The sequence below is a fragment of the Parasteatoda tepidariorum genome, chromosome 8, assembly GCF_043381705.1.
Source record: "Parasteatoda tepidariorum isolate YZ-2023 chromosome 8, CAS_Ptep_4.0, whole genome shotgun sequence".
Lineage (NCBI taxonomy): Eukaryota > Metazoa > Arthropoda > Arachnida > Araneae > Theridiidae > Parasteatoda > Parasteatoda tepidariorum.
The window spans coordinates 74,369,752-74,393,355 of NC_092211.1; the positions used below are offsets into that span (position 1 = coordinate 74,369,752).

Below are 23,604 nucleotides of genomic sequence, written 5' to 3' on the forward strand. Positions count from 1 at the left end.
GTGTCCTATTTATTAAAATAATACTTGTGCTAATACAAAATTATGCACATTTATTATTACAAGCAATCAACAATTGACAAAAAATCAACAATGAACTCTGAAATGTAAATCAACAATAAAAAATAGTCATACTTTTAATGAGACGGATGTACTTGATGAATTGACAGCAAATTATGAATATTTGGCTTCAGTTTTGTAAGAAGTAATCTCAAATCTCCCCGTTCTGTGATGTTCAATCTGCTCCTTTTTTTTGTTAACAGGTTGGTAACGGCACTAAAACTTCTTTCGACAAGATATGACGAGAGAAACGCTATCAAAAATTTTCTCGCATTTTCCCACAACCCAGGATATTTTTCGGGGATTTCTGCCTGCAGTCAAAATGTTTGATATTCTTTTTTTAATTTCACCTTCAGTTCCTCGTTGGTGCTGAGCTCAAGTAGCTCCTTTTGTAATACCACATTCGCCTCTTCCGTTTCATCAAATGGGGTTATGATCCATGGTGATATTTCCATCGTCAGAATATCTTCAAATATATTTTTGAAGTCATCATGCTGGGTATTTAAATGCGAGCGGGCGCACGGGTGGCACTTTGCAAGTCTCGACATGTGGTGTACACTTGTACTATTATCTATTCAATTCTGTGTTTGAACTGAGTCTCGAATATTTTTGAATACCTACCTAGAGGGCTGGGATAGCCTGGTCGGTAGGGCACTGGGCCCAAGTCCAAGAGGTCGTGGGTTCGATCCTCGCCGGCCGAAGACTCCCCGTGTAGTAAATGGTGACTGATGCACGTTAAATCTGACGAGTCTCAAAGTCCTCCATGTTCCCATAACAAATCAATACCTCTGGGGGTACTGATCTAAGAGTTTCCTTGTCTTCTGGATTGGTTCAAAATTACAAGGCTACGGAGTTGAACATTAGTAGTTGTAAATCCATTAAATTGGGTCGGCTGTTTAACGACGGTTATAAAATAAAATAGAATACCTACCTAGAGAATGATGCTACCTGCCTACGTTGATAAGTAAATCCAAGCCAAAATTTTTGTTCTTTACTATGAAAACCAGAAAATGTTTCGTGGACCCCCACTTGCAACTTGTGAACCCCTGTTTTCGCTTCACGTCTACGTGGACCCCCGTGTGGTCTCCTATGGACCCCTGGGGGTCCACCTGGACCACTTCGGGAACCTATGGTTTAGAGCTAGCAAGATTAATACAAAAGAAAGTGCTGACAATTTCAAAGATAGTGTCAGTGATGTTAGCTTATAGCTCCCATTACTAAAAAAATTGTTGCACATTGCTTATTGCACGTTCTTAGACATTTATTTTTTTATTGAATAAATCAGATAAACTAAATGATCAATGTGAGCTTAGTAGTAGTATAGGTGGACTTTGTCACCAAACTAGTATTCCTAAAGTAATCTGAAATTATGATTATTTTTTTATAATTATGCTTTTTAACCGTACTTCTATAAAATTTATTAATTTAAAATCAACGGTACTATGTACTGAATAAATTATGTACTGAAAAGCACAATTAAATGATACCAATTCAATTAGGAGAAGCCTAGTAAATCATCATACTATTATTGACGCCTACGATGTTATATAAATTTTGGTAAAAGGTATTAATTGTAATAAAAACTATGTACTAAAAAGCAAAATTATTAGAGATATGGTACTAATTCGTTCAAGAGAAAAGTAAAAAATTGCCATACTATTATTTAAGCCAATGATGCTTAATTAATTTTAGTAATCAGTACTATTTAAAATAAATTGATAGTATTAGCAAACGTGTTCTCAATTTATTCCCAGTTTTCACTTAGATATGGATTAAAGTCAACTATAATAAAAAATTTTATTTGCACAGTAATATTTTTTGCTTTTTGAAGAATACATGCATATTTTTCAAGTTACAACATGATTATTTAAATAAAAGTTGAGAGAACAAATTGTATTCTTTTGAAATTTACGGCAATTAACTACAGTTCTTTTAATTATAGTGTATAAAATATAAAAATGTTAAAATTTTTTTTATTTAAGTATTGTTATCTTCATGAGATAAATTGATCTGTATAAGATTTAGTTTTTATTTTAAAAACTGAAAAGCATTGAATTAATTATTTGGCCATCTCCAGGATTCATACTTATCATTATTTTTTAAAATAAAAACAACCTATCTTTCTTACATAACACTGGTAAAGATGAACTCATTGGAAGTTAAACAATATTTTAACAGAATAAATAAATACCTTTGCAGCATGTCATAAGTTCCATTAATTTCTTCAATCTGCTTCTTTTTAAGGTTAAGAATCTTAGCACCCTTCTCATCATAAAAATTAGCCATATCTTCTTTTGTTTCCAGAGCTGATTGCAATTCTTGAAGTTCTTTATTCTCTTCTACGCACTTATCATTCACTGAGGATAGAGTTTGAATAAATTCCCTGAAAAAAATTAGGAAATAAAATAAAAAACATTCATACATTTATCTAAAATTCAATATGCATAACTATTTTACTTTATAAATATTTATTCTACAAAAAAAAAAAAAAAAAAAAAAANAAAAAAAAAAAAAAAAAAAAAAAAAAAAAAAAAAAAAAAAGCTTAAAACGTTAGACACTTAAAAAATGATTGACAAAATGCTTTCATCATCCCATCATTTCTAGTGTAGAAAAACCAGTTTTTCTGTTTTAATTAAAATTGCATTTATGTGAAATATCACTTATAGTGGGAAAAATAACTAGTATATCTTGAATGGCTGTTTTTTTCCCTTCTCTATGATTAAGTCAATAACAATACACACTAATTTTAAAAATTGAAGCAGTACATAGATGCCAATTCATTAAGAAAATTACATTGATGTCCGTGGTCTTTGAATAGTGTTCCGCGAAACCATAGGGTACTGTGGAAAAGCCACAGGAGTTCCGTGAGTTAGGACATTTTCTTTTAGCCAGAAATGATTTTTTGAAACCTGTCACAGGTTTGTATCCAACCAATAACCCATCATTTGTTTCACAGCAAGGTTATTTTTATGAAATTATATAAGTAAAATTGCAATAAATTAAAAAAAATATTTTTTCGCAATAACAATACATATTCTGAATAAATTGCTAAGGGATATGCTTTTACAAAATATTGCACCAGTATCTCACATTGAATTTTGAAATTTAAAATAAAATAACCAAATTCTAAAATAAATAAGTTTTCTCTCACAACCTTTCTCATAATTTATAACAATTCTTAATCAAAATTATAATTTAGCTTTATTTTATTAAATTTTAACTGGAAGGGCAAAAACTACTAGATTTATTTTACACAGGAAAAAATGTAGCCGCTACAGACTTGAAAATAAAATTTTAAGACTTATTGATGAAACTACAAAAAAACTTCATTCACAAAATATGTTACTGAATTACCTTTCTCACAATTTATAACAATTCTTATTCAAAATTATAATTTAGCTTTATTTTATGCAATTTTCCCTTGAAGGGCAAAAACTACTAGATTTAACTTACACAGGAAAAAATGTAGCCTCTACAGACTTAGGATTTTAACTGCTTAACATAAAATAAAATTTTAAGACTTATTGATGAAACTAAGAAAAAACTTCATTCACAAATTATGTTACTGAATTACTTTTATTTAGTCCACCAAAAGGTTATTTGACTGTTTAGGGTTCTGTGGCTGAAAAAAATTGGGAACCGCTGATATAAGCAACAAAGCATAGAAAAAGTCAAATAAAGTATTGTGGTCACTTGTTTTTAATGGAAGATTACAACTCCACAGAGCTTTTAACATTCAACAATCTAGGGGTAATTAGAAAACGGGGAAGATCTCCATTGGAATCGTTTGATGACATCTAAAAATTAAAAGTAACTAATCGAGAAAAAAAAAAAGCATGACTACCGTTGTTGGAAGAAATTCATTGTATCGGCCCAGGCCAACTCTGGGTAATAATGCAAAGCACATAAAATTTCTATTTAGCTTTCAGAATTTATAACAGTGAATACAGTAAAGTAATTTTTTCTTCTTTTTTATAACAACATTACGGTCATAAAAGAATGTCTGAGTCCAGTTACGAGCTGTCCACTTTGCAGAGAGAGCACACAATGGTTTATTCATAAAGGATATACGCGAAATGTGACCATAATGAGAGGCATTCGTTTTGTAAGAGTGTTGTAACATGAGGTTTCCCTATATATAAAGTTTTTGAGGAAGGGAAGGATAAAAAGTCTGAAAGAGAGAAAAAAAAGGCCATTAATGTTTATTTAACCTCTTGAATAAAAATGAGAGAAAATTATGCAAAATAGTCTTGTAATATAGTACTTCTTAGGGAAAGAGGGGAAACCTGAGTATGTTGGTCCATTAAACAGGTCAAGGGTAAAGTATGTTTCTCAAACTTAGTAAATGTTTATTCATACATACTTGAGATCTAAATATAGAATACGAAAAAGAGGATGTAAATAAATTTTAGAAAGCGTTTAGTTTTGAAAAATAAATGAAAAAGATTTAGATATAGGAATAACATAAAGATTAGTTGAAACTTTGTATGTTACATCCCCCTCCCTGAAAATTTTAGCTATCACGTAAAAATTTAAAACAAATTATCTATTTGCAATACTTTTCCTATGTTAGAAATACAATTAACATGACAAGAATAAAATTTGTAATCTTAATATACAATCAATGTATAAATATAATACGGATTATATAAAAAAAAAAACACTTTTGAAAAATTCCAAAAATTAACACACAAGATAAATGTTTGTGACTTACTTTTCAAATAAAAATGTTTTTAAAAAGAACTAATAGTTTTTCTGACTGTCAGTCTTTTGTTCAAAATCATATTATATATCTTAATGGCAGTTCTTTACTAATAAATACTCTTCTACTTTCATAGAACTTTCCAAAATAAATAATATAAAAAGCAATAAAATTTGAAATTAGACTTACATTAATGATTGAATTTCACTGTAAAGCTTTTCCATTTTCGCATTTATTTTCAGTAATTCTTCTTGAGAAGATGTTTGGTTCTGATTTTCTTTCTTTTTCTCTTTTTTCTCTTGATCTTTTTCTAGGATTTTTTCGTCAACGTCTTTTATCATATCTTTTAATTTTTGCACATCAGTTTTTATCTTTTCAGGGGATGATAAAATAAGTTGATCCAATTCACTCAATTTTTCTTTATTTGTAGCAATCATAAGATCCAAATTTACCTAATTATAAAAATTTTAGATAAATAAATAGAACATAAATGCTCAAAATAATTTCCAAATTATACCATTTTATGAGATGTTCTTTTTATTAAAGTTTAAGACCATCAATAAATAAATATGTCAGATTCATTGGCAAAATTTAGGGCCCATCCTTAGCGCATTCAGCTTCATCAGATTTGTCAGGCAAAGATTATTATAGTAAAAAATGTACAAAAGAATTTCAAAATTATGCCATTTTATGAGATGTTTTTTTTATCCAAGTTTAAGACCATCAATAAATAAATATGTCAGATTCATTGGCAAAACTTACAGAGTCCATTCTTAGCGCATTCAGCTTCATCAGATTTGTCAGGCAAAGATTATTGTAAAAAATTAAGTTTAATCAAACATAGATTTAAGCATATCTTGCAAACAATAAATATACACACAAAAGCTTTGTTACTTAAATTTAATTTGAATTTTATGCACTCATACTTTACCTTTGCCTAAGAGGGGAGGGGAAAGAGAAAAGAAAAAATGATGCTTATACTAAGCCCTATAAAGAACTCAGAAAGAAATGATTAGTTTGCAATAGTAATATGAAATCTGGTCATTTTAAAGGAAGAAATTAAAATAATTGTAATTTAGTATGTTCTGATTAGTGCCAAATCTTAAACTTCAAATAAAATTAATTACCATATCATCATAACAACGTAGCAAACTAAAAGAATAGTAACTAGAAAAAATGAACATTAAATAACTTTGTTGGTATCAAATTTGAAACTATTCCTTATTTTTCATAAACAAAGATAGAAAAATCTTTTCTTTTTTGTATTATTTGTCCTTTTTACTTGATGTTTTTTTCTGCTGCCAATTATTTCTCCATTAAATTCATAATTTTTTTTTTTAAATATCTAAGGTGCAGATGGTGTGCATTCCTGCAACATTTACTGCTGTACTGGAGGTTTTCTGCTAATGGATCTAGTTGGAGAATTCGCGTCTTAGCAAACTGCAAACCTCACATCAAATTGCTATGTGCCTTTGCATGAGGCTCAAAAAATGCCTAACGTCGTCTGCAGTTTGCAAAGAGTCAGACTTTCTAATTAGTTAACAATATATGAGCAACTAATTTTGAAAGTGGAATAAGTATATATTTTTTTCATATATTGAAGGATAGTGTTTGAATGAAATTAAAAAATATTGGCAAATTTTCATCATTTTGGGTTATTTTTTTAACACCATAAGATTAAATTTAAAAATTTAATAATGATTACTAAAATTGTAAAATAAAATAAATTTTTCTTTACTCCAAATGGATGAAAACGAGAGGAAAGTTAAGCCCATATTTTTTATATGCTTTACTGAAATGGATTCTTTAGTGTAAAAAATAATTAAATCAAAACATTAATTAATTTTATTACTGATAAAAATTAAGTATTCATGGTAAGTAGGTGGTACGTAAAATGATAAATTCATATTACTGTACTTCTCTCTTGTTCTAGATCTTGTTAAAAAAAACTTTAATTAATTTTTTCATTAATCCTTGGTCCTTTATAATGAGAGTCGAGTGCCTTAAACACTGAGTTATCATAGCTAATGTTGCAATAATGTTTAAGAAAAATAACAAAGTAATGGTCATCTGCAGTTTTATTTTAATTCAAACATGTGGTACAATTTTCAAAAGATTTTAAATAGGTTTTTTTAAAATTTAATTATCTTTAAAAAAATGTGAAAGATCTGTTTTTAAAATGAAAAATATTGAAAAAGGTCTGTTGTTACTTAAATTTCTCCAAAACAATATGCTAAGTTTATAAATAATTAATAAAAACTTCATAAAAAGTTATTTAAAAGGTAAAAGAAATTTCTAATAATGAATCACAATAGAAAATTAATTTCATAATAAATTGAAAGTAGAATATAAAATCTCACTTTTTCAGTCTGTAATTGATTCTCTTTTTCTTTTAATTGCTGATATTCATTAACCATAGTTCTCTGAAGGAAAAAAAAAGCAACATACAATTGATTAAACTTTTGTAAAAGCAGGGGAATTTCTCAGTTATGAGATATTAAACTACCTAAAAATAATTTTTCAAATCAATTGAAAAGAATTTTTTTTTAGCAGTGCTCGCAAAATTGCAATTAATTTATTTTTCTTACTGTGTTTTCAATTTTATGATAGAATAACTGAATAGCAAAAAAACACATATCATTAAACTTATTATTTATAATTACTAATAAATTTTAATCTATTATGAACACTGAAATATGAATAAATTTTTTTTGCAATCCCGTGCAAGCCAAGAGCAGAACTCGTATCATCCAGCCATTGCTGGGATTCGAACCAGAGTCCCCTCATTAAAAGAAAAACACTCTATACAATAAGCCACAGAATAGATGCATATTGGACGTGTGCTATTTTTAAATATAATTTTGATAATCAGATGTAAATGGAACGTATGCCATTATTAAATATAGTTTTGTGTCTCAAATTTCTGTTTTTGTACGTTATACACTCCTTTTTCTCACCTGGTAGTAAAAATTTCAACTAGTTTTTCTCTCAATTTATCATATAACGTACATACTAAATTTTATTGACAACCATAAAGCTTAATCGATACTATATTACCTTAAACAGGGTAACTCAAATTATAAACATTTTGCATATAAAAATGTATAAATCAAAGTCTAAATAAATAATTTAAAAGTTTCATTCCTTAAAAGTATGGTTGGTATCTTACAACATCAGCTAAGAGAGCTACATTTAATTGCTTAGACTTTTCTTGTTGCTATTTTGTGCTCTGAAATAAACACATCTTTGAAGAACAGTTTAATGATAGACTACTCAAACTTATTATAGTGAAACTTCGCCTTACAGACATTTCTGAAGGGCAGACACCTTACATTAAGGAGACAATGTTTGATATTTTGATTTAGTTATCAAATTTTAACATAGAAAGATGCAATCTTAATGGTAACTAAGGTAAAAGTAATCTAACTAATTTATTTGTCCAGATTCCAAAAAATAAACATAAGAACATATTTTTAATGAATCCCTATCAACAATTTTAGATTCTGTGATCCTCAAAATAAAAGGGGGAAGTTATAATTGGAAAAATTTTATATCAATGTGAGAAGTCTAAGTGTACCAGGGGTCTGTCCAGAAATTTTGTGAAAGGACCGTTTTTGCAAAATTGTGAAAAAATTTCTTGTAATTTGTGAATATAAAATAAACGTTACGTCACATTCTTTCAACCAAGGTCCGCTTTTGTGAATTTGTGCAAATAGGGTCCGTTATTGCAAAAAAAAAAACATTTTCAAGGAGTTTTTAAATTGTAAAGACATACAAGATTATGCTCAACACTGTAAAATTATTATTAATAAAATTAAATTTTAAAAAATAAACAGCAATTGCAGCTACTAAATTACGGATGCAACACACAAATATTTGGTATTTAGCCTATACTGCTGAACATAGAATATTCATTTCGGACGAATAAAGGAGGAAAAGCATCTGCCGAAGACATAACTTAATTTGTTTACATCCATATTTCTTGTTTTCTGCCCTGGGTTTATTCAATTAACAAAACTATTATGAAGATAAACAAATTTGTGAAGAGTCCGATTAAAAGAAAAAGAATTTTGTGAAGGGTCTGTTTTTATGAAAAGATATTTTGTGAAGGGTCCGTTTTTATGAAAAGTTATTTTGTGAAAGACCCAAACTTCTTCTAAACAGACCCCTGTATACTTTTAACATATTTCGAGATATCTTTTAATTAATTATGCCAAATTTTTTTTTTTAACACAATTATAAAACTTATTTATTCTAGAGCCCCATCTATACAAAAGAACTTAATACTAGTCGAAAAAATATGAATTAAAATATAGCCTGCTCATAGTAAATTCAAGATTAAAGCCTCAAACCATTAAAATTGCATGTTAGTACGTAAAATTTTAGTCGTTAGATCAAAAGTTATAAAGGTGTTCAAAGTTTTTACTCTGGTAGTGGAATTTACAGAGCGCATCCAGTAGCACAATTTCACAAATTCAGATCTTTTAATGACCATAACACGGGCAGACAGGAACTATTTTTTTCCTAATCTAACATGCATATTCTGCAAAATTTGCATGTACATAAAGCAGATAAAGCTTTACACAAAAACCAAATTGTCAAAAATATATATATATTTTCTTAAAAAAATTTTCTTGTTTAAATTTTCTTTATTTCATAAAGCTCCACAAAATAATTTGGAAATTTTGAAACATTATAATTTTTAGCCTACATATCTGCAAACAAATATAATAGAGATACGATTTTTCTGTTTCTCCTATCTTGAGCTTCTTTTTTAATTAATGAGATGATAAATAACTTGCAGCATCCAGCAGATCAATTACTGAGCTGTATGGTTTTGGCTCCCAAGTTATGTGCTTTATACTTTTAAATGTAAATTGGTCAGTATTTTTAAGCAGTACCCAGAATCTCTTTAAAAGCAAATTGTTGAAGTTTGTGATAAAAGCTGCCAATCTCAGTAAATGGTTAATGTATCTATAAATATATTAACCAATGACTTAAATCTTTGTGTTTAAAACATGTAGGTATGCATTTATTTTAAAGAAAGAAAAAAAGAGCTTTACTCACTTGAGTTCCCTCATATTTTTTGATTATTTCATCCTTTGCAGCAGCTACTTTAAGGAGCTTAAAAACAAATAAACACTCATATAAGTATTCAAAAACTATTTTTATAATCAAAACAAATTTTTAGTTTCTTGACTAATCATTATAGCTAAAAAAAAATCAGCTATTTAATTAAAGTCATTAAATTGATCAAAGCTCAATGAAGTCAAAATGAATGACCTGCCTTCATCAGTGCACTGTGCAAAATGCAGAAAATGTATTCATTAAAAATGTACTTGTAGAGTAGCGACCCGCAGACCATAGGTTGTGCACCCCTATTGTAGAGGTAATATAAACAAGTTTTGAATGCCCTCATTTAAAATTAGCTTCTTTTGTTACATGGCATACCTCAAGTCTGAACAGTAACTTTTGCCAAACTTTGTGCAGGATGTCTGTATCAATGTTGGCGATTGCTTTCAGATCAGTCATAGTAGTTGGATTTCGAGGAATAAACACCAAATTTTTTATGAGCCCCCACCAAGCCAACATTGTGGAAACGTGTTATTATTAAAATAATTTCCCCCTGCTTATCTTGTTTTCGGAGAAATTTTGATGAGCACTGGACTGCCAGCAGCATTTATTGCCGACTTTTTAAGTTTTTGTTGCATTACTCTAGCATGTATTTACATTTAATACATGTTGCGTAGTACACCTATGAAATTGGGACAGTCATTTTGACATATAATAATTGACATAAAAAAATGAAAGAGTCATATAACAAAATGTTTTGGCACATGGGATCGAAATACTAAGCAATAACCATTTCAATCCTGCAATAAGGAATTGTTCAACAGTGTGTAATAGAAACAGCATCAAGATTCAACCACATTGTTCAAAGTTTTCACAAATTCCTTCACAATAATTACTGAATCATAAAACAATAAAATTTCTCTTCACAGCTTGTAAAACCTATAAAAACTACTATCTTCAATTTTCTATTTTTTTTTTGTAAGTTAAACTTAAAATACCTTAAAAAAGTTTTTCATTTTTTTAAATAATGAATTTATTTAAATTAAAAGTATAATACACAAATAAAACCAATGTTAATTTCAAACATTTGTTGAAAAAAAAAGTAATAGACACCTTTTGAGCAATTATTTCAGTAATAGTTTACAAGTAACGTAAAATATTAAACTTAATTTAAACAAATTTCTAAAAAAAATTTTAAATGTTGTTTAAAACTAACAAAAAAAGATAAAATAGTCATTTATTTAAAAAATATTGAATCTATTTAATTTTTTTTCTCCAAAAAAAAAATTTATTCCCTAATTTATAATAGGACTTCGTTCTATATATTCAAAACATAACTTCAAGGCTCAAAAATTAAAATATTTTAAAAGAAAATTACAACATTTATAAAACATGATAAAATATAATTCTGTGATACTCGCAGAACTAAATACTTAGTAGCATACATAGATAACTTAAATACATAGTAATATAAAACAAGAAAATTTTGAACCATATTTTTGTTTGCGATCAGTATCTTTACTTCATATTTTAAGAGTCTGTGGTAACACTTACCATTACTGAGAAATTCCCTATGTAAAAAAGATATTTTTATTAATAACTAGAAATTAATATTTAGAGTTAATTATTACATCATTGTGGAAATCAGCGCTGTATAATGAAATCCTGTCTGCATTCTTTAGGTAAAAAAAGATGCATCCTCATTCTTCATAAATTTCTGTTTAAAGGCAACTCTTTTCATCCATAATGCATTTTTAAAGGACATTTCAATGTATATACTATTCACAGAAGAAAAAAACAACAAAAACAAGTTGCAACATTGATATTTCTGTTACCTTTCCTACATTCCTAATGTATACCACATTTAGTCAAAGTTAATGAAGCAATTTTTAATTAGGAGCAAATATTTATGGTCTTTTTGAGCACTCTCAATATTACAACCAGACATTATAACGTCAATTGTTTGAAGGAAGTGGATGCTATATCAAGCAACGATTATTGATATATAAAAAATTGGGTTAACAACAAATCATTCCAAACAAAGAAAAGTATAAATATGTTACATAAATTCTCATGTTTATATAAACAAAATATTAACAAACCTCTTCTTTGGGTATCTTAATATTGTTAAGTTTTTCAAGGCATTCTTGATACTGTTCATCCAATTTTTCAATTTCCCTTTTGGTATCCTCACATTTTTGTATCTCAGGTTGCTAGAAATACACATTTTATTACTAAGTTATTAAAATGTGGTTAACTTAAAAAAAAAAAAAAAAATTTAAAAAAAGTTTATGAAAAAAATAAAATAGTACTAAAAGCATAAAAAATGAAGGTGGTATTTACTTTTTAATCCAAAAATAAAGCTAGTTATCAATTATAGGGTATTTGCGTGGGTAATTGTTTCTTTCATTTGCTGCCCAACAAAAAACCTAGTAGGGGTCCATGTCATTCTTTTTTTTAAGAGGTACCTATTTTGTTAAATTTTAGACCTAATTTGTGAAAATTAAAAATAATAATAAAAAATCAACACAAAAATATGGTAAAGTAAGAAACTATTTTCAAAAATTTCGCTATTGTAAATTTTGGGATAAAAATTTTATCTAAATTACAAAATCCATAAAAATGATTATTCATAGTTAAATTCCAATTTAATAAAAACATGCATTTAGCAGTACTAGTACTAAAAGTTAGTACATTTTCAACTGGGTGATACAGAAAAAAGCTTGACAGAGAAAAAAATGGTTCATAAAAAATAAAGGTTAGTTAGAATAAATTTACAATAGTGCTTAAGATAATGTTAGAATTTTGACTCCCTGTGAAGTTTACAGAGGAATAGCCTCACGGTTTTGTTTTAAAAAAACTCAGCAAAAAAAAGAGCTCACTTTGATATGGCATAAGCGACCGGTTAAGCTTACCATATCCACTATCTGACTGAACGTGTGCTACCTTTTCTCAAAACACAGCTGGCAGAAAAACTCCTCTTTTCCATAGACTGCAATGAGAACAGCATTTGCATGAGAATTTGCTTTTTTATTTGTGAAACTGCCGTTTTCCCTTAAGTTGAACTTGTGAAGGTACTGCTACATGGTAGTAAATTTACCCTGGACAGACGCCTGCATAGGCATATAATATTACACCCAATGTAATTAATCTGTTATATTAATAATTTTTGGTTATTACTATTAATTATAACTGATTATAATAAATAGCTAGCTTTATTTCTTCATTTACATATAAATACAAGACGTCTAATAAATATTGGTACAAACTTTAAGGAAAGGCTAGAGAATTGAATTATGAAATACTCCACTAAGGATGCTCCTATTGTGAACATTCTGGTTCGTGTTCCTTTGAAACAGTACTTCAATTTACATAAAATATCCTTACTTTATGTTAATTTCAGGTAATTATTGTCGAAAATAGCATTAAAATAGGATTCTGAATATTTATAAAAGAGTCAATAGATAATATTTGCAAAGCATTATTACTATTCTTGAAACATTAAACAGCATTAAGAAAAATAAAATATGCATTAATATTACCATAAAAGTTTATTGAATAAAATACATACAAGAGTGTTTCGGACATATGAAAATAATTCTTGCTTCCGTAAGACATAGTTCCAAAAAACTACAAGATAATTCAGTATCTTCTTTGTTTTCTTAGGTTCTGGGGTAGAAAATGAAGACTAATAAAATAAAGCTTTCAAACATCTTTAATATAAGCATATACAATATAAGATATATGAATTCTTCCCTAATTGAAAATTTACTTTCAACAGATTGCTTGTTAATTTAAGAATATTCATACCTATAAATAAATATATAAGTATGAATATTTCTATTGTATTTATATTCGATTAGGCCAATAAAATTTATAATAAAAGCATATAAGATTTAGGATAAATGAATTCTTCCCAAATTGAAAATTTACTTTCAATAGATTGCTAGTTAATTTAAGAACATTCATACCTGTAAATAAATGCATAAGTATTAATATTTATACTGTATAGATACTTGATTACGCCAATAAAATTATACAAATAAAACAGATTCCTTTAAAAAAATAATAAAATTTATTAATTGTGTACTTTTTTTTTGGTTTATAACAGAAAATTCCGGGAACTAACAGGTTTATTGTTAAAAAAAAACTAAACATTGACAAAATATATTCATGGTTTTAATCATTAAACAATTAACAGGAACGAACTTGGTTTGATTTTGGACTGGTGTTTCACTGCAAAAATTAAATTTTATACGAGAATTTTTAACTAGCTGTATAGTTAAATAATTTATTAAAGTTAGCAACATTATGGTCATTTACCCATAACATACATAAAACTTTCTTCTTGGAAAGAAACAACTGTTGTAGTAAATCAATGTTTTTAAAAAAATTCTAGCTAGTTAAGTCTTAACTTACTATATAATAAACTATACAGTATAGGATGTTTAATAAATTAAAATAAAATTCTTACTAGGTGCAACTACATCATTTAGCGTAATTGGCACAGGGCAATGACAAAAATTTTTCAAAATGTTATTCCTGAAATAAAAATTTAAATTGTATTACAAATAAACCTAAATATTCATGTCAAATATATTTTGTGAGTAAAGAAAGAATAAAAACCACATGAATTTTTAACAAAAAATACTGCTTCTTACTATATAAGATTTTTTTTTGTCTGAAACTTTACCAAAATCTTTTTGTTAATAATTAGTATTTAAAAATATACTGTAACAGTTAGTTAATTTGTAGTAGCAGATGAAATTGCCATTAAAACAAGCTTGTCCTCTATATCTTGTAATTTATAAGCAAATACACATATTTAATGTTAAATAGTAATAAAAAACTAAAAAATGAAATAGAATGATCAATAACATTTCAAGTAGTTAAAAATAAAATTTTGTTCACAAAAACTAAATCTATATTTAATAAGAATGGATTATATTTAACACAAAAACTAATAAATGAACATAACCATAACACTATGTAAATTGCATTTCTTTTAAAGATTATAGAATTTTTTTTTAAATAACTAAAAAAAAACTAAACTCAGTGGCTTGACAGCCCATACAGGGCCAAGGCCTACTATGCCCATCTCAGGTTTCTTGACCTTGGGCTTTGGGGTGTAGGAGTAGATGTTTTGGTTAGGTGGTCAGCTGAATGCGAAACCCCCAGTGTCTAGTTCCCAAGCATACTTGGTACTCACTTATCGACCCACTGAAGGGACGAAAGGCTGAGTCAACCTTGCCCGGCCCGAGGATCAAACCCAAAACCTGTGGCCAGGGAGCACCAAGCGCTACCACTCAGCCATCGGGAGTCTTTTTTAAATATCAAAATGGAAAATATATTCAACATGTCAATGTCAAGATTTAAACTGAAAGATCAATACCAGTGATTTCAATAATCTTATTTTTTGATAAATAAAATAATCATTGTAAATGTAATGCAAAAATTAATTAAGAAAATTTGTTTATGCTTTAAAAAGAAATTATTTTTAATTCTTAACTTGGCCAAAAATCTCTGTTTTATACAACACTTATTCTATGAAGTTTTGTGAATAAAGCAAAAAGGAAACATACAAAAAATCCTATTACATAACATATGTAAATTAATGAATGGTCCCAGTTAAATTTTCCTTTATTATTGTATCAATTTAATACTATTATAATATAATGTAAGAATTACAAAGCTGGAAAATATATTATGTAGATAAAAAAAAAAAAACTTGGATTGAAAAATATCCCACCAATTTAAAAATTTAATATCTAATTAAAAAATAGTAATTGAGATCAATATATCTTTATGAAATATCTAAAAAAAAAAAATTTTTTTTAAAAACAATTTTGTGGAAAAAAACACAACTTTTGAGCAGCTAAACATTTTTGCTAACAAGAATATGGCCCTTTTTCTCAATTTATCATTTTGATACATTTGTGATCATTGAATTCTTAATATCAATCGTTTATAAATAAAATTGTAAAGAAACATTGTCCATTATTTACACTAGTGTTTTAAAATCAAATCGGGTTGAAAAAGTTTTAAAATGGACAATTCCTAAATTAGATAATTATTGCCATAGAAATAAAGAATTCAAAATGAAAAAAATCATACAAAATACTTATTTACATTGTGGGAAGAAGTATGCTATAGCGTGGAGCTCCTTCATATAACTCAGGATTTTCAATATTTTTCATGCATTCAAATGGTAGCTAGAAATAGCAAATAAAGAATATAACTTATTGAGAAAAAAGTAAACTAAAAAAAATTAAAAAAAATATTTATCAATGTATGAAAAGCAAGGAATTTTACTAGTTTATTCATAACGCTTTTACTAGTACTTTTTAAAGTGCATGAAATGAGAATTACAGAAAGTAAATAGTAAAATTTGAAAAACATAAATATTTAAAAACTTACAATAATATTTAAAAACATAAATATTTAAAAGTATACAATAATATTTAAAAACATAGTAATAGAAGCTGGACCAATCATTTTAGCTAACAAGCAGGGAAACGAGGACCCTAATTACTAAAAATGTTTTGATTCACTTGAAAAAGTTAGAGATGTGCAGCAAGTAAAATTGACATTAAGGGGTTCAAACTTTGGATCGCTCTCCTGACCAAACTATAGTTACCATATTTCTCAGATTGCGGCTACCCCCTATATTTTGAAAGTTACAAATCCGAATCTGTTTAAAAGCAAGCATGCTTATTCAGAAAAGGTAAGTTTCTGTGTCTGATTTTGTTACTTAAAAGATTATCTGCTCTAATTAACATATTTAAGGTAAGGCTTAAACCATTCAGATTAAGTCCTTAGTAAGTGGAAATCTAATCAGTGGATCAAATCGTTATTCATGTTTTGTTTTTTTCTTTTTCACAGTAAATTTAAGCATTTACAACAAATATTTAGTCAGAAAAAATTTCACAAGATGAGACAAACAATTATAAGAAACCACTTCAGTTTTTTAAATAAGCTAAACAATTGTGGCATGAAAGAAGTAATATCAATGTTTAAATTAGTAATTGTTATTTTGTATTAAACAATAATGTACTTAAGTATAAATATTACCATATATTTTGAAAAAGTAGATAATAATTCATTATAATATTAGCGATATTTTTTTATACATGCCATAAGGTATAATAAGAATCATAATTATTGTAGTAATTATCGTGTAAGCATTGCAACTGATTTAAACAGTTTTGCTGCTTAACCACCAATAAAATGTTCTTAAAGATAGAAAAAAAACTTGCCCGGGTTGCATTTGACATTATGACAGCTTCTAACACTTTGCAATAAGTTTTTATGAATCATGTCAAAAACAAAATTTTGGCGCCACCAGCACAATTTTTTCAATCTTTGTGAAGTTTTTGAAGCATTGAAGTCAGTATTGCAAAAAACGCAGGTTTTTGTAAAAAAACCTAACCCGGGTGGGTTTTTCTGGGTTCTATTGGGTCCTTCGGGATTTTTCATGTTTTTATGGTGGGTTTTCAAAAGAGAAGGCAGGGATAGGTACCTTTTTTAAAAAAAAGCTTATTTCAATATAATAATTAAGTTTAATTTTATAAATTGACTTCATATAGATAATTAATACAAATAAATTGATGTGAAAGTCTGAAAAAAGTTTCTTCTGACATCACGATACAAAATGTTATATGTACACACATACATCACACATTTGAAACTTATTTTAACACAGGATTACTTTTTATATATATTTTATTCTTAAAAAATATTTTAGGAAAATTTTTAACTTGCGAATCAAAGGCACTGAATAATCAATGGCCATACAGTCAAATCTAGCCAGCAAGATGACTCTCCAGTCTCCAACATAATTAGTTTCTTCACTATAGGTTAATTTTTTTTAGGCTAGACTACATATATATTTCAATAGAATAGCTCTTTAATATAACAGAGCATAAAAAAAGACATAAATCTTAGAAAAACCCAGTAAAACTCGGGCGGGTTTTATTGGGCAGGTGGGTTTTTTGCAACCCTGATTGAAGTTTGCTTTTATTACTTTAATTTTATCATTATTTTTATGCCTGTAAACACAAATAAATCATTATACTGAATATTATTATTGATTGCAATTTATTTTTAAATAAAATAAACAAATTTCAAATGAATTTGCATTTTGTTTTAATTTTAATGCTATGGGGGTAACTCAATTTTAGTGCTGGCGTGTCAGTGCCGTGATGAGTGTTCACAGTGCTGCCATGGCTCATTTGTTTTAAATTTAATTTAGATTATTCCTAACTCTAAATTCTGATTCCACAATACACATTTAAAAAGAAAACAAATCAATAATTTGCAAAATCATATAATTGTGTAACTCTAAAGAAGAACTTACAGCTGAATTACTGGAAAGATCGATGTGAAGATCGCTCAGAAATGTATCAAAAACTCGTAACACAAAATCTTTCTGGAATAAATTTAAAATGATTTTACACAAGATAAAAAATCAAAATGAATTTTTTACGCAATGAAAACAATAACAGGGTGCGTAGCCAAATTTTTGAACAAAAAATAAGTACATATTAAGAACTTTTCAAACACTCAACAAAAAAAAAAAAATTTTTTTTAAAACTCTTTATTAAAAATATATATATGTAAGGGGATGTCTCTGTATCATGATTTGTCACGCCAACTACAATAGCCAAGGAGTAAAAATAAAAATATGGAGACGTTTGCCCCGGGGTGAATACAATTTAGAGTTAGTCCCTTTCTTTCAGTTTATTTTTTTTTCTTCAGTTTCTCACGGGGCGCAGCTCTGAAGTTGAAAAGACTTGGCGATTATTCTGCTACAGATTGCGATATGAAAATCCCCCCAAATATAAGTAGGATATTCGCAGTAAGAAATATTTTCCTTCCTATTACTGAAAGTTTTTATTTATGTGTATATACATACATGTATTTACACATACATACTAACTTGCAATAATAGAAAGAAATATTTTTCATTAGAGCGCATATTCTAATATTATTGATGTGGTTATATGAATTGAGAAAACATTGAATAGAATAATGTGAAAACACAACACTTTTGGCATAATTCGTGACAAAAACCAACCTGATAAAAATAATTAACTTACTTTGAAAAAGAGAACATTAAGGACTTGGGCTTTAAAAAAACAAAAATAAGCACATTAAAGTGCTTTTTAAAAATGCTACGCAACCAGAATAATTATCATAATTAAATAAATTATAAACAATTATCCACAGAAGTTACACCTGTCAATTTAACTAGAAAATATTCAACACACTTTTAGCTATCTTCTAAACATTTTAAATAGATCTTAACAATAATCATATCACGAATTTATTTCAAACTGGAGTGGGCACAAGATGTATATGAAGACTATTCAAAGCCAACGTTGCCATTTCAATCTTTATAAAACTATTGAATGCTCGATCATCAGATTTCCACATGAAAATTCCACTTGTTTCTCAAGTGCATTCATTACAAACAATAGAGGGGAGGGTAAGGAGGAATGTAGGTCTAAAACATCATATAATAACTAAAAAATATATGAAAATTAATAAATTAATGCTATAAAAATTTCAGCTAAAAAAATTAAGTAATTTCTAAAAGAATATTTACAATACAAAAAAAAAGGATAAATAAATATTTGAAAGTTATAGTTTTTTTTACTTCTCAATGCAAAATTTTTCTAGACTTTTGCTATAGATTGCTGTTCATTTCCTGAAAGCAATAAAAGTTCCTCATTGTTTTAAAGGCTTTGAGGCCTTCTGCAAATGTTTTCTTTAATTAGTTGCGCTAAGTTCAGATTTCATTGGAATCACTCTGCACTTCTTCAGCTTCTGCAACCATTTCTTTAACCGATAGCACCTCAAGTTTCAAATTTTTTTGCAAATGGTGCGTAAACACCTATTGTTTGAGACATTTTACCTGAATTGTAACAAATCCACATTTTCTGCATTAGCCTCAGGTGTTACTGTTTTTCTTCTTTAAACAAATTAACTTCAATTTCTTTTCCAAATGTCAGAAGAATATCTGAAGGACAAAAACGGGAATCTGACAGTTTAAAAAACGGCCTATGGGTAATATTAACAAAAAAATATGGTATAACAGTATATATGTATAATTTAAAACCAATATAATTAATTTTATTAAAGACTCCAACAAGACAGTTGAAGTCATCACCTTCATGTATTTCATGTTAATTTGTCACTTATTTCAACTGTGAAAAATATTTAAATTTTCTGATTTTTTTTTTTAAATTTTTGTTAAATTGAATACAATATTTTACAGTTAAATATATGGATTATTTTAAAGGTATTTAAGAAAACAAAGTAATTTCTGCTTGACTGTTACAACAGTTATCTTTCAATTTTAATGTTTTAAAGAACTTATTATAGCATTTGTTGAAATAAATAAAAACATTACTTAAACTATACATGCAAGTAAATTAGTTATCAATATGATACATACTGTTGGAGTCTTCAATTCACTTGGATGTACAGGAACATTGAGACTTTTGAAGCATTCAAAGAGTTTTTCTTCAGTTAATTTTGCACTTTCATTCATGATGTAATCTACAAAATTGAATATGCTGATCTTATAATTTTAGAAATGCAGTCAACTTATATATAGCTCTATTTCTGATCAGGGTAAAAAAAATGTCCGATAATATGGATCAAAATGTAGAAAACTAGATGAAAGTTTTAAGAAAGTGAAGTCATTTTTATGCAATTTATTACCGCCTGGTCAGAAAAAAAAAAGCTATCGACTAAAGGAAATATCTTCAATCAAAATTAGAGTAACTAAAAATAAAAGAAACATCAGCAATTTCAATAAACTAAACAGGGAATACAGAATCTTTCTTCTTGTTCAATATTTAATTTTATTTCTTTAGAATTAAACTGTCAGTTATCATTTCATCCAGTATCTCTTCATTTTAAAAATTGCTTATATCTTTCAAGAAAATAATGACCATCATAAAATTTTAGTATCAAAAAATTATGCCCCAACTTACCAAGATGTGAATACCACTTTTACACTTGGAGTCTAACCTGTTTTGTGACTCCACCCCCTTAAATTCTAATTAAAAATAAAAAAATATTAACTTTGAAAATAAACCTATAAAGTAGGTATCTGTCGCTATCCCTTATAAACAGATAAAATATACTGTGCTTTTAGGTTAAACTGTTGAAAAATGGAATTCTGAAGTGTCTACTGGGAAAAAAATATTTACAAAAAAGAAAGTTGCAAGATAAAATTCATACTTCTAATTTAAATACAACATACTGGAATTTTTATACATTAATTCAGTAGCAGCATTAATATCAAACCTAAAATTTACATTCAGCTTTGACTTATACAGTATATCAGATCCAATAACTGCAATGAATCAATAAAAAGGTAAATAAGACTAAGGGAATTTACAGAGCAACAAAAAAAAAACTATTTTTAAAACTAAAAATCTATAAAAAATCATCAAATTAACTAATACAAAATAAAATTAATGATTAAAAAATACAATATATTTCATACATAATTACAAGTTTAAAAAAGATGAAAAAAGAAAAACTTCTAAAAAAGGCACTTAAAAAATTACCAAACGGAAACTATAGTTGAAATCTATCTTAAAATCCTATTTTAACTAACTTAATGAGTACAAAGTTTTGAACGGAATAAAACATAAAACGCAGAGGAATTAAAAATTTATAAAAAAAAAGAGAAAGCTGCACTCTGCTTATTAAAATAATAGTCTGTTTTTAGTAATAAATTATAGTCTACGTTTATTAATAAACAATCTTCCTTTATTTCTTTATAAAAGTAGACGTGCTTCCACATTATGCAAAACTTGCTAATGATACTGCACCTCTGAGGAATCAGAATTTATTCAATTAAAAAAAAGTTCTTTGATATCAAATAAACATAGCCGATGAAAAATATTTTGTTCGTAACAATTAATGTATAATCCGAAATTACGAAAAAATAATGTCATATAAACAAAGGATAGCAAAAATTGAGAAGTAATAGTAGATTTTAAAACGCATGTCAATAGTCTCAGAGCAGAATTTTTTTTCTTTTAACTCGGAAAGCCAACTGACTACGCTCCAAAAGCGCTTAAGAATAACAGAAGAATCTTGAAGATGCACTTAATGACAATCAATCTGGAAGGGGAAAAAAATTGATTTTTTTTTTTAATTTTCGATTTTGCAAGTGAAAATTCCAGTATTGAAAACGGAAAATTGAAATCTTGCAAATTAAGTTATCAAAAACGTACAAGTATGTTACAAGTTAAAATTAAATTTTGAAAAATGCCCTTAAAAGTGATTCAGTAGACAATTCTAATACCTTTTTCTTTCAAATCTGGTTACCCCGACAATTCCTGGCGCGTACGAACCCTGTCAGTAAGAGAAATAAAATAAAACGATAAAAGTAATTACAAATTACTATAATGCAAATAAATAAAATTAATAGGAAAGATTTATTTGTGAGCCCAGCACTTAATATTGTATTTAAACGAACATTTTAAGTTTTAAGAAGAACCGAAATAAAAATTTGCTTATTGTATTAAAATAAATTCAAATTTATAATATTTATGACGTGCTATCTTACAAACGTAAAATTAGAGAAAGCATTGACATAAAAAATAAATTCATAAATAAATGCATGACTGAAAAATATTAGATGAAAAAATTTTTGAACTTAAATTAATCTACCTAATATTACAATGCGCTATCAAATCATCACAGCATGTGAAAAAGATTATGACCAAAATTGTGATAAGAGCCAAAATAAAGACTAAACTTTTACAATACCCCAAAAAAAAATCACTTAGAAAGTAACAATAAAGAAGTTTCATGTATAAATAAATCGAAAGTACAACACAGAGCCATTGATCAGAGTGGTTAATTGTGATAGTGTCGAATTAAAAACCTCATTTGAAAAATATAGCTCCAAAAACGAGTTACTATTAAAGAAAGAAAATCATTTCTTAATCTATAAATTAATTTTGTTTTATTTACAATGTGCGGCTAAATTAAGGATACATTGTGATCATTTAAAAAAAAAGAAACAAATGTGTGATGCTGCATCTTCAAATTAAATTTCATTTTTCAATATTTTTGAGATACAAGCATATAGCTGTAAATAAATTTAACAATATTAAATAGAGAAAAACTTCGCATTTAAATGAACAGATTTAATTACATAATTCGTAATATGTCCGTACATTTGTTATCTATTATCGCACGCAGTGTTCCCCATCCCCTGGTCCGTGGATCAATTGGTACCGGGCCACACATTTCATTGAAACTGAATTTTAATTCCTAGGTTTATACGCCAAATTAAAAATATTTGAGTTCATTAAAATTTTATTTATTTAAAAGAAAGGGGCTCCCGAAGGTAGTGACATTAATTTTTTAATGCTTTAAAAAGTAANAAAAAAAAAAAAAAAAAAAAAAAAAAAAAAAAAAAAAAAAAAAAAGAAAACCACCGCAACTATTCTCTTTCAATTAGTTTTAATAAAAATAAAAATCAATCATTGTAACTGTAAATATCATAAATAAAACACGAAATCGCGAAATTTACATTGGAACTAATGAAGAACTTCGTCTTCTCTCTCGGTCGCGACTCATTGATTTAACGTTCTAGAAAGTTAAAATGTTGAATCACTTTATATTTATTTTTTGGTGTAACTGTATTTTATTTTGAAGGCCTGTTTAAAGACAATAAAATTAAAATTAATAAATCAAAATTATCTAAAATATTAACAATTAACATTGCAAATAT

At 27.4% G+C, this 23,604-nt stretch overlaps 1 protein-coding gene across 2 annotated transcripts in view; it reads right to left on the reverse strand.

Moving 5' to 3' along the window:
- Positions 1–23,604, reverse strand: part of LOC107448621 (uncharacterized) — a 30,576-nt gene that overhangs the window by 4,845 nt on the left and 2,127 nt on the right. The window contains exons 2-12 of one of the 2 annotated variants that reach the window (XM_043045496.2): positions 22,165–22,214; positions 20,293–20,396; positions 18,190–18,261; positions 15,963–16,045; positions 14,308–14,375; positions 13,405–13,502; positions 11,936–12,046; positions 9,828–9,884; positions 7,121–7,183; positions 4,950–5,212; positions 2,249–2,440 (exon numbers count right to left, since the gene is read on the reverse strand). In XM_043045496.2, the coding sequence (XP_042901430.1) occupies positions 2,249–2,440; positions 4,950–5,212; positions 7,121–7,183; positions 9,828–9,884; positions 11,936–12,046; positions 13,405–13,502; positions 14,308–14,375; positions 15,963–16,045; positions 18,190–18,261; positions 20,293–20,388 (1,103 nt within the window). In that variant the 5' untranslated portion in view covers positions 20,389–20,396; positions 22,165–22,214. The remainder of the gene's footprint in view (positions 1–2,248; positions 2,441–4,949; positions 5,213–7,120; positions 7,184–9,827; positions 9,885–11,935; positions 12,047–13,404; positions 13,503–14,307; positions 14,376–15,962; positions 16,046–18,189; positions 18,262–20,292; positions 20,397–22,164; positions 22,215–23,604) is intronic. The other variant, XM_043045495.2, reaches the window with a different exon arrangement.